Source organism: Manis pentadactyla, chromosome 6 (assembly GCF_030020395.1).
Source record: "Manis pentadactyla isolate mManPen7 chromosome 6, mManPen7.hap1, whole genome shotgun sequence".
Classification (NCBI taxonomy): Eukaryota; Metazoa; Chordata; class Mammalia; order Pholidota; family Manidae; genus Manis; species Manis pentadactyla.
In genome coordinates, this window is record NC_080024.1 from 28886690 (window position 1) to 28902423 (window position 15734).

At 38.3% G+C, this 15734-nt stretch overlaps 1 protein-coding gene across 2 annotated transcripts in view; it reads right to left on the reverse strand.

Annotated features, from left to right (window-relative positions):
- Window positions 1–15734, reverse strand: part of CCNYL1 (cyclin Y like 1) — a 36945-nt gene that overhangs the window by 1825 nt on the left and 19386 nt on the right. The window contains exons 5-9 of one of the 2 annotated variants that reach the window (XM_036920291.2): window positions 15044–15079; window positions 12524–12575; window positions 9929–10048; window positions 6060–6226; window positions 99–261 (exon numbers count right to left, since the gene is read on the reverse strand). In XM_036920291.2, coding sequence (XP_036776186.1) covers window positions 99–261; window positions 6060–6226; window positions 9929–10048; window positions 12524–12575; window positions 15044–15079 — 538 coding nt within the window. The remainder of the gene's footprint in view (window positions 1–98; window positions 262–6059; window positions 6227–9928; window positions 10049–12523; window positions 12576–15043; window positions 15080–15734) is intronic. The other variant, XM_036920293.2, reaches the window with a different exon arrangement.

Here is a 15734-nt window from a genome sequence, read left to right on the forward strand (position 1 = left end):
GCTTTCCGTTTTCCTAATCACACTTAATGAAATTTCAGCCACAGATGTTGGCTTTGGTGGCTGACAGAAAACCCCACTGAGTGATTTTGCAGTCTTACCTCTAGGTTCTGTGCTCTTTCTTTGCTAAGAGGAGCAAATAGAAAATTCAGGTTGTTATCATCTGCTAAGGAGCGAAGGTCAAAGTAGTATTTGGCATAAACACTGGCGGGAACATTAATATTAAACTGAAGTAGCTCCAAAAATTGCCTTTCCATCTCATTCCTGGGGGAGGAGGAGACAACAAAGGCAACACAGGACAATTTTAGTCAACTGAGTTATCTTTAAAAATATCATTCTGAGCTGTAAGGACAGCTCTAAATTCTATTTTGAAACAAATAAAAGCTACCCAGCTGGATTAATACACTAATGTCCAACAAGGTACAGCTATTTGTGGTCCTTTCTGCAGCCCACCACTTTGGGTGTGAGACGAGGGGGAAGAGGTGACGGCCCCCCTGTGCACTCACACTGCTGACTCAGGGGCTCATTCTTCAGAGTTCCATTAGTGCAGCTATACGATTCATGCTCCGTGCTCACTCACAGGCCCCACTATAGTGATCAGATGAAAGGAGTGATGCACGCTGTGTATTAGCTCTGAAGAACTTGCAGACATTTTCACTGGGCCGATAACAGGAAGGGGCTTATTGAAGTAGCCAGGCACCAACAAAAGGAGTGGGCACATCACCACGGCAACAAATGGATCCATCAAGAGCCACTGCTATTATCTCTGAGGGGGAAAACTCTTGAGGCAACAAGGATTCATCTCAAATAAATAAATAAGCTATATTTGATGGGAAAAGGAATCCCCTCCCCCTGCTCCAGTACATGGAGCTAGGTCAAAGAGCAGAATGCAAGTTTCTGTTACCCTTCATCTTACTGGGGTGAGAAACCATCACTGTGACAGGACAGGACACACTTTTTTAAACTATGGAAGGCAGAAAAATTAACAAACATCCTGGCTAGATTAAACCCACTTTATGATGTGCGGATGCAACCCCAAGATGCTCAGCATCCACTACCCCAAACTGAACACACCTTCAATAAATCGGGAAAGGAAAATGCTAGGAGCCATCATTTGCTATGTGACCATACAGCTGCCACTTTCCAAATGTAAGTATAAAGAGTAAACCTTACCACTCTCACAGTAGTCCCTTTACAGAGTTAATTACATAAAAATGATAAATACCTGAACAAAATGAGAGGCTTATTTTATAACATATTTGGGTTCTTGGTTTTGAAGTTTGAATATTTTATATATTGGATAGGTCAACAAGTGCTTGATGTTCTCCTGTATGGAGAGCAGTCAGAATATGAGCAGAGATGAGGTTTTCTAATTTGTTAAACTTTAAATCCCACTGAACCTACTCTTCCAAAATTAATTTCCTGTTCATGTGGCCATAAGCCTATAGAAATGTAAATCAGATAATGTTTTGATAATCAGCTAATCAGGACTTAATTTACTACAGGAATAAATGCACTTCTCAGTTCCTTTTATATTTTCTCCACTAATACATTTTAATTGTGTAGAAATACAGTACTTCATAGGATTAACATGTCTATTAATAGAGATTTAATCACTGAAGAAAAGCATTATGCCTACAGAATATGCATCTTCTGGGTTTTTTGTTGTTTTTTTAAATGGCTAGATGGCTGAATAGCATACCATTTGCAGGCACAGCAAATTTTCTGAAAAGCAGCTGCTCAGTTTTAACTAATTCTTTGGAAGGGACGTATACTCTAACAAGACAGATGCTGGAAGTTTTAAGAAAGAGCTGGTAGACAACAACTTTTCAATTTAGACTCAAAATGAAACCATTACAAATGTAGTCAACAGCAGGGAGATGAAACCAATGTACATTAAACACTGTTGTAATGCTGTCTAATTTCCAAAGATCATAAACAAAAGCAGCCTACCATTATAAACACAGCTCCTGGTGTTTCTCTGTTCATACACAAAAAGCACTGTTTATAACTAGTCTTCCTGTAGCTAGACACTGCCACCATGGCTCCTGGGGCTATGAAAAACCACATATTTTATAACTACAATCAGAGCACTAGCCAGCTCAGCTGCCATCATGCCAGGGCTGGTGTTCATGTTTACCAATTTTCCTCCCTTTAAGGGGTCAGTGTGAAGACTGATGACAGACAACTTCCAAAAGTACCTCTGTTCACTTCAAATTCATTTGTTGTCACACTGTTTGCCAAGATGGCTGCAAGCACCATCTAGATGACCACTCAGTTTACGCTATTATCAGAGTGGGCATTTTCACCAAAAGCCACTTTGACAGCTACCAACAATTCTGGTACCTCCTGTTAGTCACAAGTTCAGACGTAAACAAGCACTTGGGCAATTCTGAATGTCAGTCTTATCTTGGAAAGTGAGCATGGTATCAAAAACAAACTCCTGTCACTACCTGCCATGATCTTGATCTTCCTATGTTGTTCAATATAATCAGGAGACATTCTTTCACATTTTCCTAAATGCCACCAATGGAGACATTTTCACTGTCAAGTGGGCACTTTGCCTGCTGGAAAGTCCTCTCCAGCTCATCTCGCTTGCTAACCCCTCAGGGCCTTCACAGCAGCCAGGGCAGCCACACCGAAAGCCCCTATGAGGTCTGGTGTTGGGCTCCCACGTTACTATGTCATCTATAAGGGGCACCCTCATGCTTAACCTAAGGCCAAAGTGCTGCTGTGGCTGCTGAGCGTCCCGAGAGGTAAGAACTTCTACCTCATCAGACCTATTTTTAAACACATGCAATACTCCTAATAGGGGAGGTGGCAGGAGCACAGGGATCTGAGACCTTTGTATGTCTACCTTTGTATCATGGTTTCTAACATAACTTCAAATAAAAAGGAGAGAAAGACCAGCAGAAGCAAATGTATGACTCCAGCTGAATCTATAACCTCTCAATAGTCTATAGAGGCCCTAAGACCTTACAAGTGTCCAAACACTTATTTCAAAGGCCAGACGTGTGCCCATTAAAAATGTACTGGAAGTGTTTCCAAAATATAGAAGAGGAGGGAATACTTCCAAATTCATTCTATGAAGCTAGCATCACTCTAATACCAAAACCTGGCAAAGATCCCACCAAAAAAGAAAATTACAGACAATTATCCCTGATGAACGTAGATGCAAAAATACTCAACAAAATATAGCAAACCAAATTCAAAACTACATCAAGAGGATCATACACCATGATCAAGTGGGATTCATCTCAGGGATGCAAAGGATGGTACAACATTCGGAAATCCATCAACATCATCAACCACATCAACAAAAAGGAGGACAAAAACCACATGATCATCTCAACAGATGCTGAAAAAGCATTCGACAAAATTCAACATCCATTCATGATAACTACTCTTAACAAAATGGGTATAGAGGGCAAGCACCTCAACATAGTAAAGGCCATATATGACAAACCCACAGCCAACATCATAGTTAACAGTGAGTAGCTGAAAGCTTTTCCTCTAAGATTGGGAACAAGACAGGGATGCCCACTTTCCCCACTGTTATGCAACATAGTACTGGAGGTCCTAGCCACGGCAATTAGACAAAACAAAGAAATACATGGAATCCAGATTGGTAAAGAAGAAGTCAAACTGTCACTATTTGCAGATGACATGATATTGTATATAAAAAACCCTAAAGACTCCACTCCAAAACTACTAGAACTCATATTGGAATTCAGCAAAGTTGCAGGATACAAAATTAATACACAGAAACCTGTTGCTTTCCTATACACTAATGATGAGCTAGCAGAAAGAGAAATCAGGAAAAAATTCCATTCACGATTGCATCAAAAAGAATAAAATACCTAGGAATAAACCTAAACAAGGAAGTGAAAGACCTATACCTTGAAAACTACAGGACACTCTTAAGAGAAATTAAAGAGGACACTAACAAATGGAAACTCATCCCATGCTCTTGGCTAGGAAGAATTAATATTGTCAAAATGGCCATCCTGCCTAAAGCAATCTACAGATTCAATTCAATCCCTATCAAAATAGCAACAGCATTCTTCAACAAATGGAACAAATAGTTCTAAAATTCATATGGAACCACAAAAGACCCCAAACAGCCAAAGCAATCCTGAGAAGAAAGAATAAAGCAGGAGGGAATCTCGTTTCCCCACTTCAAGCTCTACTACAAAGCATAGTAATCAAGACAATTTGGTACTGGCACAAGAACAGACCCACAGGCGAGTGGAAAAGAATAGAGAGTCCAGATATTAACCCAAACATATATGGTCAATTAATATGCGATAAAGGAGCCTTGGATATACAATGGGGAAATGACAGCCTCTTCAACAGTTGGTGTTGGCAAAACTGGACATGTAAAAGAACGAAACTGGATCATCATCTAACCCCATACACAAAAGTAAATTCAAAATGGATCAAAGACCTGAATGTAAGTCATGAAACCATAAAACTCTTAGAAAAAAACATAGGCAAAAATCTCTTAAGACATAAACATGAGCAACTTCTTCATGAACATATCTCCCTAGGCAAGGGAAACAAAAGCAAAGATTAACAAGTGGGACTATATCAAGCTGAAAAGCTTCTGTACAGCAAAGGACATCATCAATAGAACAAAAAGGTATCCTACAGTATGGGAGAATATATTCATAAATGACATATCCGATAAAAGATTGACATCCAAAATATATAAAGAGCTCACGCACCTCAACAAACAAAAAGCAAATAATCCAATTAAAAAACGGGCACAGAATCTGAACAGACAGTTCTCCAAAGAAGAAATTCAGATGACCAACAGGCACATGAAAAGATGCTCCACATTGCTAATCATCAGAGAAATGCAAATTAAAACCATAATGAGATATCACCTCACACCAGTAAGGATGGCCACCATCCAAAAGACAAACAACAACAAATGTTGGCGAGGTTGTGGAGAAAGGGGAACCCTCCTACACTGCTGGTGGGAATGTAAATTAGTTCAACCATTGTAGAAAGCAGTATGGAGGTTCCTCAAAAAACTAAAAATAGAAATATCATTTGACCCAGGAATTCCACTCCTAGGAATTTACCCTAAGAATGCAGCAGCCCAGTTTGAGAAAGACATAATGCACACCTATGTTTATTGCAGCACTATTTATAATAGCCAAGAAATGGAAGCAACCTAAGTGTCCATAAGTAGATGAATGGATAAAGAAGATGTGGTACATATACAAAATGAAATATTATTCAGCTATAAGAAGAAAACAAATCCTACCATATGCCACAATATGGATGTAGCTAGAGGGTGAAGTAAAAGCCAGGTGGAAAAAGATAAATATCAAATGATTTCACTCATCTGTGGAGTATAAGAACAAAGAAAAAACTGAAGGAACAAAACAGCAGCAGACTCACAGAACCCAAGAATGGACTAACAGTTACCAAAGGGAAAGGTGGGGAGGATGGGTGGGAAGGGAGGGACAAGTGGGGAAAAGGGGCATTATGATTAGCAGACATAATGTAGGGGTGGCATGGGGAGGGATGTACAACACAGAGAAGACAAGTAATGATTCTATAGCATCTTACTAAGCTGATGGAGAGTGACTGTAATGGGGTTTGTCAGGGGGGACTTGGTGAAGGAGGGAGTCTAGTAACCATAATGTCACTCATATAATTGTAGATGATACCAAAATAAAAATAAATAAAAAATAATATAATAAAAAATAATGTACTGGAAGTGGTAGGCAGCTTTAATAAAACCATGAAAACATTTACTGTACCATGTTGTTTTGATAGTGAGCTTGTAAAATCCTTTTCAAAAAATACCAAAATATACATTCCAATTTATCAAGCAGATTACTACAATTAACACATCAAGACCTACCAACTAATGATGGGAAATATGAGTTGTTATACCACAGCTGGATTGAAAGATGTAATTTTATGCTTATTTCAGTTCTCCGCACAACATACCTTTAAAAATATTTCTTAAAATGTAAACATTATGGGAACAAATGAGGCATTGGAAAATGGTTAGAAAGTTCACCAAAACCTTACAAACTCACATGTCCTCAACTGTAATGTCCTTGAGGATCTGGCAGTAGTCCACATTCCATACAGCCTGATCATCCCAAACCTTGGAGGCAAGAAGAATGGCTCCCAAAACAATTCTTTTCCAGTTAGTGGGACAAATGTCGATCTCAGCATAAGTTAAAAGCCTTTCTAAGTAAACCTGCAAAAATAGAGCACTGGTCTTTGATTTTAGTCCCATTTAAGCACTGTGATAAGAATTGTTAGAAATGACAGATTTTATGTTTTTGACATGCCTTTTATTCTTAGGTTTTGGAGACTTTTGTTCAGCCAGCCAGAGCTAGAGGCCAGGTCACATACTTCTGTTGCCTGCTATGCCATGTCAATTTCCAGCCCAATTTTGGTCACAGGAATGAATGGACATCGCAGCAAAGGGCATCCTGAACACAAGCATTGTGTTATTACCTTCCTACTCATCATAAAAAGCAGTATACACAGGCCCAGCATGGACTGTAGCTATTCAATAAATACTTGAGAGCCTACCACATGCAATGGACCATACCTTGCTGGTGGTCATATGGTGGTTTCGCCTTGAACATACACTTGACTGAATATGTAAACCCTTGTAATACTGAGCACATTTTTATCTTCCTCTGTTCACAGTAAGTAGTTCTTTCGTGGAACAAGCTTGAAGTTACAAACTCGCGGACAAGGGCGCCTCCCAGTGGCTACTGAGCAGCGCAGCAGAGCAGGCGGTACAGACGGTATGCTTGGGCCCGGCTTCACTTAACCTTTTTTTTTAAGGAACACACATGCCTACAAAGGATGGTACTTTCTCACATCCCTTCATTTACACATCTCCATCATCACTTGTGATCATTCGTTTCTGTCTTCCATAACCTGCAGCTTGTTCAGTTCTACTGGTTTTCAGGCTGTAACAGAGTTGCCAGTCTCTCCAGCCCTGGGGCTCATCCAAATCCACCAGGCAGTTTGTGAGAAGACTGTCATGATTTCCTTTACATTTATCAAATGTCTATTCTACAAAGGACTGGGTGAGTGTGGATTCCAGAGGAGAGCTGACTTATTGTTACTTCAGAGGATGCTCTGGACAGTATTCCATTTGACAAAAAGAAAAAAGTCCACTTTTAAAGAGTATCTTTATTGTCTGAAGGTTATCAGATTGACGCCTCAGATTTACCAATGTTCTCCAAACTTAATTGTGTTTTCAAAAACAAATGGTTATTGAACATTATATGTTCCTAGTGAAATTCTGCTCCCATTCCCCATAACTCAGCACTCTCAAGGACCCTAAGAATTAATCCAGGTTCACTTCTCTACTTCATGGGACTAACTAGAGGCACTTAGATAACATTGGCAATCTCTCAACTTCCTGTCTGTTAGCTGTCAAGCATGGTATGTCCTGATACGCACATGTACCACTTGTCCTCCTCTGCCAGTGGAACTGAGGTTTCTTTCTTCTCACTGAAGCCAACTCTTCTTTCAGTGAAGTGGTCCCGTACCACTTCTGCAGAACTGTTTCCACAACTACCTCTTTCTGAAGAATTTCTCCCTCTCTGCCAGAGATTTTCCCAGTATGAATGTGGTTATGCTGTCCCCATCCCACCCCCAGGTCCTTAGAATGCTTCCTCTCATTGTCCTCACAGCAAATGCCCTGATGCTGGCTTATCGCCCACTCCCTTCTTTACCCACCTCTCTGCGCCCTGCAGCTGCCACTCTACTGAATACACTCTGGCCAAGGTCATAGGTGCTTTTGCACATACAAACCAGAGCCCTGCGTTTCAACTCTCCACTCCCCATGCCTTCCCTCATACCTAAAGGGCACTGCCATTAGCCTTGTTCCTGAGCTAAAAACTTGCATTTGAGTTATCCTGCTCCAATCTGTTGATAATTCTTATCTCTACCTTCACTGATGATCTGAGAGCTTTCTATTCTGTTTGTAACTTCTTACCAGTACGACTGTCACTGCCTTCTGACTTCTCGCTCCACTCTGACTCCCAATTACAGTCTCTTCTCCTGGGAGCAGCCAGGAGAGCTTCTTAAATTAACAGCACTTCACACCCCTGCTCAAGATCTACCAAGGGTTTTCCATCAGAGGAATAATAATTTATCCTCTTCCCATGACCCATGAGCTACAAGGCCCTATGAGATAAGCTGCTGCCCTTCTGTGACCTCATCTCCTATGTTCTTTCCCTCATTCCTCACTCTGACTACTAGCTATGTGGCAGTTCCTTGAACATGCAAAATATGTTCCCATTTCAGAGTCTGGCTCTTGTCCCCTTTGCTTGCAGTGCCAGAGCTCCTTATCTTCCTCGGTTTAGTCAGGTCACAGTTCAAATGTTACCTTTTTAAAGAGGCTCTTCCTGATTGTTCTATCTAAAACAGTATGCTTCTCCAACCACTTTATCTCTTTACCCTGCTTTCTCTTCTTGGTATTTACTACTACCTGAAATATTCAGCTTTTTAAAAACACTCATTGAAAAAAAAGCAAAAAAACAAAACTTTCTCTTTAAATATAAGATCCACAAATGCAAGAAGTTTATCCAACCTGTTCTCTCTTCTATCACCACACTTACAACAGTGACACAGAGTACATGTTCAGTGGTTATTTATGGAATGAGCAGCATTTAGCATTTTGACCACACTCTCCTTAAACCTCTCTTACCTTGGCATCTTTTATTATTCTCTCCTGGTTTTCCTACCTCTAAACCACTCCTCTGGGATTTGTACCTTAAATGCTGTTAGTCCTTACAGAGCTATCTTCTATCCACCTTTTATTCTACACACTTTCTCTGCATTTGAACAGCTACTCTTTTAACACCCTACCTCTAGCTCAGATTCATGCTTCAATTCCATATGCGCAATCAGTTACTAGATGTTGCCACTCTGCCATGTCTCAGGTATGAGCTTGTCTACAAAAACTCCCCCTCCCTCTTCCAACCTAGGTGCTGTCCTTCCTACACTACCCAGCTCTCCATACAGAGGTCCCACTCCTGCCTCCACAGAGAGACCTGCGTCTGATCCAGTGCCCACTGCAGAATCTCTATTCAAACCACAAGCCTCCTCTCCTGAATCCTAACTGGACACTAAAGGTGTAGGTACTGATCAGAGCAGTCTTTCCCTCCAGACCATGCAGTTGACTGTCCCCCATAGGTTCGCTTAGAGAGAGTAAAATAATCCCAACTACCTCTCACTTGAAAATTTCTACAGTAAGATTTTATCATTTTATAAATCCTATTCATTATTCAAATGTTAGACTCTTACCATAGAAATTCTGCATGAATGATGCAAAGGTCCTTAACACAGTTGAACCTTAGCAGGCTAACTAGCAAAGCCTTTCTAAGTACACTGGCACTGTAATTACTAAGTACACTGGGCAATTTTACAGGCAGGCACAAGACAACAGCAAGGACGGGTGAACACCCATCCTCCAAGGAATTTAGGGCATAGTTCTCAATCAGGACACACAGAATCATCAGGGGAATACAGTCTAGGACTCGGCTTAGCCTTACACTGAATCAGTCTCTGCCTATAGGCCAGAAAGTTGTGTTATTGCCCACACTCTGCCTCACCAGCACACCTTGTATGTGTGTATGTGTGTGCACTGTGTGTGCATGTATGTCCTGAGGTGTGGAAGGAAAACCAGAAATCTCTCCTGCTGCCTACAATAGCAATTGTTTTGTGATGAGAAAAGCAATGGAAACATTTTAAATAATAATGATTGTTAAGCTCAAATGTGTGTATTTTACTTTCTTTTTGGTAGGTTTCTTTTAATGACATACTGATGACCATTTCAGGAGCCTACTTTTATTTGAAAAATAGGACCATATCCTATGTATAAGATTGAAATATTTAAAGATGCTTTATGAAAAAAGAAGTATCTTACCAAAGTTACTATTGCACATTCAGCTGTCAGCTGTGCAGCACTAAAAAGAGTACGAACAAATCTGTAAATAAATTTGTGCTCAGGGTCATGCTTAAAGTATTCCTCTGGAACCTTTTCTCGCTGAAAGAAAAAAAATATAAGTAAGTATCCACTGAAGAAAATTCTTAAGCACCATTAAGATAATAATCTGGAATGAGGAAGGAGATATCTAAGCTGACCTGTGCATACAGTAAAACAACAAATTTGACTGGATCTATACTGTTGGAACTCAACAAAGAATTTGGAGAAGTGCAAATTGTAGCACTCCAAAGTCTTACAACTACAGACTATTTACTGTTAAAAGAACATATGGCATGTGAACAGTCCCCAGGAATGGGTTGTTTTAATTTGTCTGATTTCTCTCAGACTGTTCAAGTTCAGTTGGACAATATCCACCATATCATAGATAAGTTTTCACAAATGCCTAAGGTGCCTAACTGGTTTTCTTGGTTTCACTGGAAATGGCTGGTAATTACAGATATGCTTTGGTTATGTAACTATACTCCTATTATGTTAATGTGTGTGCACAATTTAAGTAGTAGCTTAAAACCTATACATGCTGAAGTTACTCTACAAGAAGATATGTCAAAGAAATAATCAATCTTCCCATGTTTTCTTCCACCTGCTACTTCTATAGCTTTTCTTCTTCCTTCCTAATTACAACCCTTAAATAGAATTCGTGCCTCATATCAAATTTACCGAGTATCATAATTCTTCCAAGTGGTAAAGATACCTCAAGACAAATGCTGGGCATAGAAGCCACAGGGCATAAATATGCAAAGAAGTAAAAAGCTAACCTTTTCAAACAATAAGGCTTCCCTCTCACTTACCAACTTCACATTTCCCTGTATGGCCCCGGAAGATGACTGGTTAGCCAGAGACGGGTAAGATTCCTCAAGGGAGGAACAACCTAAGACAGGCACAGTCGCAGAGGGGGGCCATCAGGTGAGAAATTGGGGATCAACAGAGGTGAGGCTTAGAACCTCACCCCCCCTGTTCTGAGAGAAATCTTCTGCATACGTGGATGTTTTATTGCCCTTGTCTAGCTTGGATTAACACATAGTCTACAGGCACACACCTGATCATCTACATGTGCTCTCTTACAACACTAAACTATGTTTTCTACCTTTATCTTGTATCTACCTACCACTTCAGCATTTTATTAAAAATAATAATAATAAAGAGAGAAATGTGGTATCCACATATAAATCAAGTATAAAAACCAAATGAGTATTCATATTTGAACTGACTGTTTACAGTTCATAATGCATGAGCAAAACCGAAAGTTTCTGTGATGACTGCCCTTGTACTGTTCACTATGTAACTTATTCATTATGTAAGAATTTGTTCTACATGTAAGAACTTGTTTGTTATGCCTCAGAAGATTGGAGACTGACGAAAATTAGGCTTGGGGTGGATTAATGATTGTGCATTGAGCATTGACTCCCCTATACAGAATTTTATTGTCGTTAACAACCATTTGATCAATAAATATGAGAGATGCCCTCACAAAAAAAAAAAAAAAAAAAAAAAAAAAAAAAAAAAAAGGACAGACTTCCAATGGTAAAATAAATAAGTAACCGGGATGTAATGTATAGCATAAGGAATATAGTCAAGATATTGTAACAGCTTGGTAGGGTGATAGCTGGAACCTAGAATTATGTATATAAATGTTTTACCACTGTGTTGTACACTTGAAACTAATGTAATGTAATACTGTGCGTCAACTACCCTTCAATAAAAAATAATTATTAAAAAAAAAAAAAAAGATAATAATCTGCACACTTGTGCACATGTGTCCCTAAAGATAATCTTGATTGGTGACGGGTCTTTTAGTCCTTTTAAATATAAACAGTGGGATCTTAGAATACCATAGTGATTCAATACTTACAATAATTCAGTAAAGAAAAAATATAAGCACAAAACCTCAGAAAATTTATAAATGTTCCTTTCCACCCTTCCCCGACAGAATTCCATTCAAATGTAAACCATTTTTAGGCTCAAAATCCTTGTTAATCACCATATATGTCATACTCTGCAATCAGTTTTGAAAAAACATTTTCAGTTTCCTATCCCCATAAGGCTCTAAGGCTATACTGTCCTGTACAGTAGGCTCCAGCCACATGTAGCTACACTGCACCTGAGGAAGTGAACTTTCAAATTTTTGTCTTTCTAATTTAAAATGTAAATAGTTTTCTAATTGTCTTCATAGAGATTTTAACATATTGGGTTTAGCTACAAATATTTACATTGTTGGATGCTACTGAAAATTATCTTTTAAAAGGTACATTTTCTGTTATTTGGGTGCATTTACTCACCTTAGCTCACTAATTATATACACAATTGCAACTCACTTCTTACAGTCATATCCCTCATACAACACTCCTTTTGCAAAACGATTAGACACAACATGGGGCAGGGAAGACTTAAAGGAAAATGATTTTGACTTCAAGCTGAAGGGAGTAATTTTCTTCTCATAATTAATTGCAAAGCAAACCAGCATGAATAAACAACTGTATGACAGAAAAATACAACTTCAATAAAAATGACACTTACTGTGAGTGGATGTGATCTCTCATCAAAAATATCCAAGGATCTATCTGCATCTCTATAAAAAAAGAATGTAGATTTTAAAAATTAATTCAGGAATTAGTATCTTAGTAACTTATCTGCTAGGAGTAGAAACAAGGGCAAAGGAAGCTTAACCTTCAACATAGCAAAGAGTTTTACAAATTCTTCTGGATTCTGATCTTAAGAGGGTTTCCTGACCTCTTTTTACTAAGCGCATCACTTTATGTGGCATCTTTTCTACAACTACCAGCCAGAGCTGCTTTTATAAGCACTGACCGTCCACCTCCCTAACAGGCAATGCTCGTGAACCAAATACACTTTCACTCCTCTACCCTCACACTGGAATCCACAAGAACATTTTATAAAGCAGTCGTGGTGGGCAACATAGCCTTCAGAACTTGAATGAATGTAAGTTAAAAACATGTCTTTCTTTTTTAAAGGAGACCAGTGTTTTTATTTAGAAGTTCACCACACAAACATTCTGTGTTTACTTAAAACAGTGACTCTCCAAATGTGGTCTGTAGGCCTCTGGGGTTCTTCTAGACCCTTTTCAGAGGCCCATAAGGCCAAAGTGTTTTTATAGGAATACCAAGACATCTGCTTTTACACTGTTTGACATTTACAGTGATTACATAAAAACAAAAGTGGGTAAAAACTGCTGGTTTCTGAGCATGAATCTAAGAAGCAGTGGTAACAAACTTGTACTACTAGTCATTCTGTTCTTTGACGACACCTACAGTTGAAAAAAAATTCTACTTTACTTAAGAATGTCCCTGATAAAACAGTAAAAATTAATACAGGCACACCTCAGAGATATCATGGGCTTGGTTCCAAACCACCACAATAAAGCAAGTATCACAATAATGCAAGTCAAATGAATTTTTTGGTTTCCCAGTACATATAAGTCATGTTTACACTCTAGTGTAGTCTAGTAAATGTGCAATAGCATTGCATCTAAAACAATGTACATACCTAAATTTAAAAATATTTTATTGCTAAAAAAATGCTAACCATCACCTGAGCTTTCAGCAAAGTTGTAATCACTGAACTCAGATCACCGTAACATAGTAACAAAAAAATTTGAAATATTGCAAGAACTACCCAAATGTGTCACAGAGATGTGAAGTGAGCAAATGCTGTTAGCAAAATGGCACTGACAGACTATTGCTTAGCACAAGGCTGCCACACACCTTCAATTTGCCTAACATGTGCTATCTGCAATGAGAAATGCTTGTGTGTTACTAAACCTTGATATTTCTTTTTAATATTCTGAAACAGTGGAAAGTATACATTAAGCACTTCTGCATACTGAATACAGTTGTATAAAGGAAAAGCACTTGTGACTTAGTTGTGAGTGGAACAGGCCACCTTTTTCATAGAACACCATCTTTATTTGAAAGTACAACAGTCATTCTCTCAAAAATAAAGTGAGCCTGTCACTTCAAAGAAAGTAACAAAAGTATTTGTTGCCAATGATAAAATTTAAGCTACCAAGCTAAAAATCAGGATTTGGGAAAGCTTGCACCTTCTTACTGTGAGCTCAACCTATTGTGAGCTTACAGCTGCTCAATACTTGAACGAATTTTCTAGTAAGACTGGTGGTGATACTAACAAAAATGAGTTTTTGACACTATAAAGAAATATAAACCAATAATCTCCAAATAAGCAGTGCATAATATCATGTACATGTAAGTATCACATAAGTCAAAGATCCATTCAGTGTGTAAGGTATTAATTTAAGAAACTAGCACTTGTGGACCTTTGGTATGGATCAAAGAATATCCACAATTATCTGAAGGCTTTAAAAATATGTCTTTTTCCAACTATATATCTGCATGAGGCTGGGTCTTCTTCACTTTCTTTCTTCAAAACAAATGATTAAAGACAGGTCAGGCATGCAACTTAGTTGTCTTCTATTAAGCCAGACATTAAAGAGATTTGCAAAATGTAAATCAATGACACATTTTTCACTCAATTTTTTTGTTGTGGAAAAATAAGTTATTTTTCATAAAAAATATGATTTATGTTAACACAGGGGTTCCAATCAGGAGTGACTTTGTCCCTGAGGGACCTTTGGCCATGCTTGGAGACATTCTGGCTGTCACAATGTGGAGGGTGGTGCTCCTGGCATCTAGTCAAGTAGTGGCCAGGGGTGTTGAACATCCTGTAAGGCACAGGACAGCCCCCGCAACAAAGAATTATCTAGCTCAAAATTTCAATAGTGCCATGAAAACCCTGTTTTGATATACAATGGATTTAATTTTTAAATTCTCAATTTTAACTTCTGATACAGTAAACATAAATATAATCCACCTAAACAAATACTTCCCAGGATCCTCAGTAACTTGAGGCCTAAGACAAAAACAAATGATTCACTTCAATTATTGTAATAAAAGCACTCTGCAGTGTACTCTAATAATGTCCACAGTTATGACCTAACACTAAACTTGATTATCTTGCAAATTAACTAGCTAGAATAACAAGACAGGTTTTAAAAGAGCTCACCTGTTCTTTATGTGGTAATATATTGCTAAGGTCACACTGTGGAGGAAAAAAAAAATTGTAACAATTGATTTTATCATGTTAGGCTTGAAGACATTTTTTAAAAGGGGGTTGAGGAAGACCTTTCCCAGCTGCCCAGTGGTCCTGACACCCCCTAATTCAGAACAGTACCATGTGGGCACCTTCTCTCTTGTTTTAGTTCTTAAGCTTTTAGCAAAAATAGGAGAACTAAAATGCTAGGTAATATGCTCTTAGAAGACAGGTTTCAGGTGATCTTTATAATACATAAACTAGTACCTATTTCCTGTCATCTGCCCTTCTTCTAATAGAACCTTCAATTCTAAAAAAGTTACATTTATTTGTATACATGCTTAAATTTAAGCCATTCAGTAGCTTTTATGCTTTAAAAAAAAGCTAGCCCTGTACTTCAGTTGATTTAGTTCACTATTTACTTAATCCATCTGTTTTCCACTATTTACTAAATGTAAATAAAGTTTGCTACACCAAATAAAATTATTTAAAATTACTTTTACATAATATTAGAAAATTTAATAGCAAATGTAAGTACCCATAAAATCAATGATAGGTCCAGCTCCCTGAAATAAGCAGTGCTAACAATGCAGCACAATACTACACAGTGTATTACTGACAAGTATTCCCAAATTCATTTAAATGGAATATTAACAAACAGATG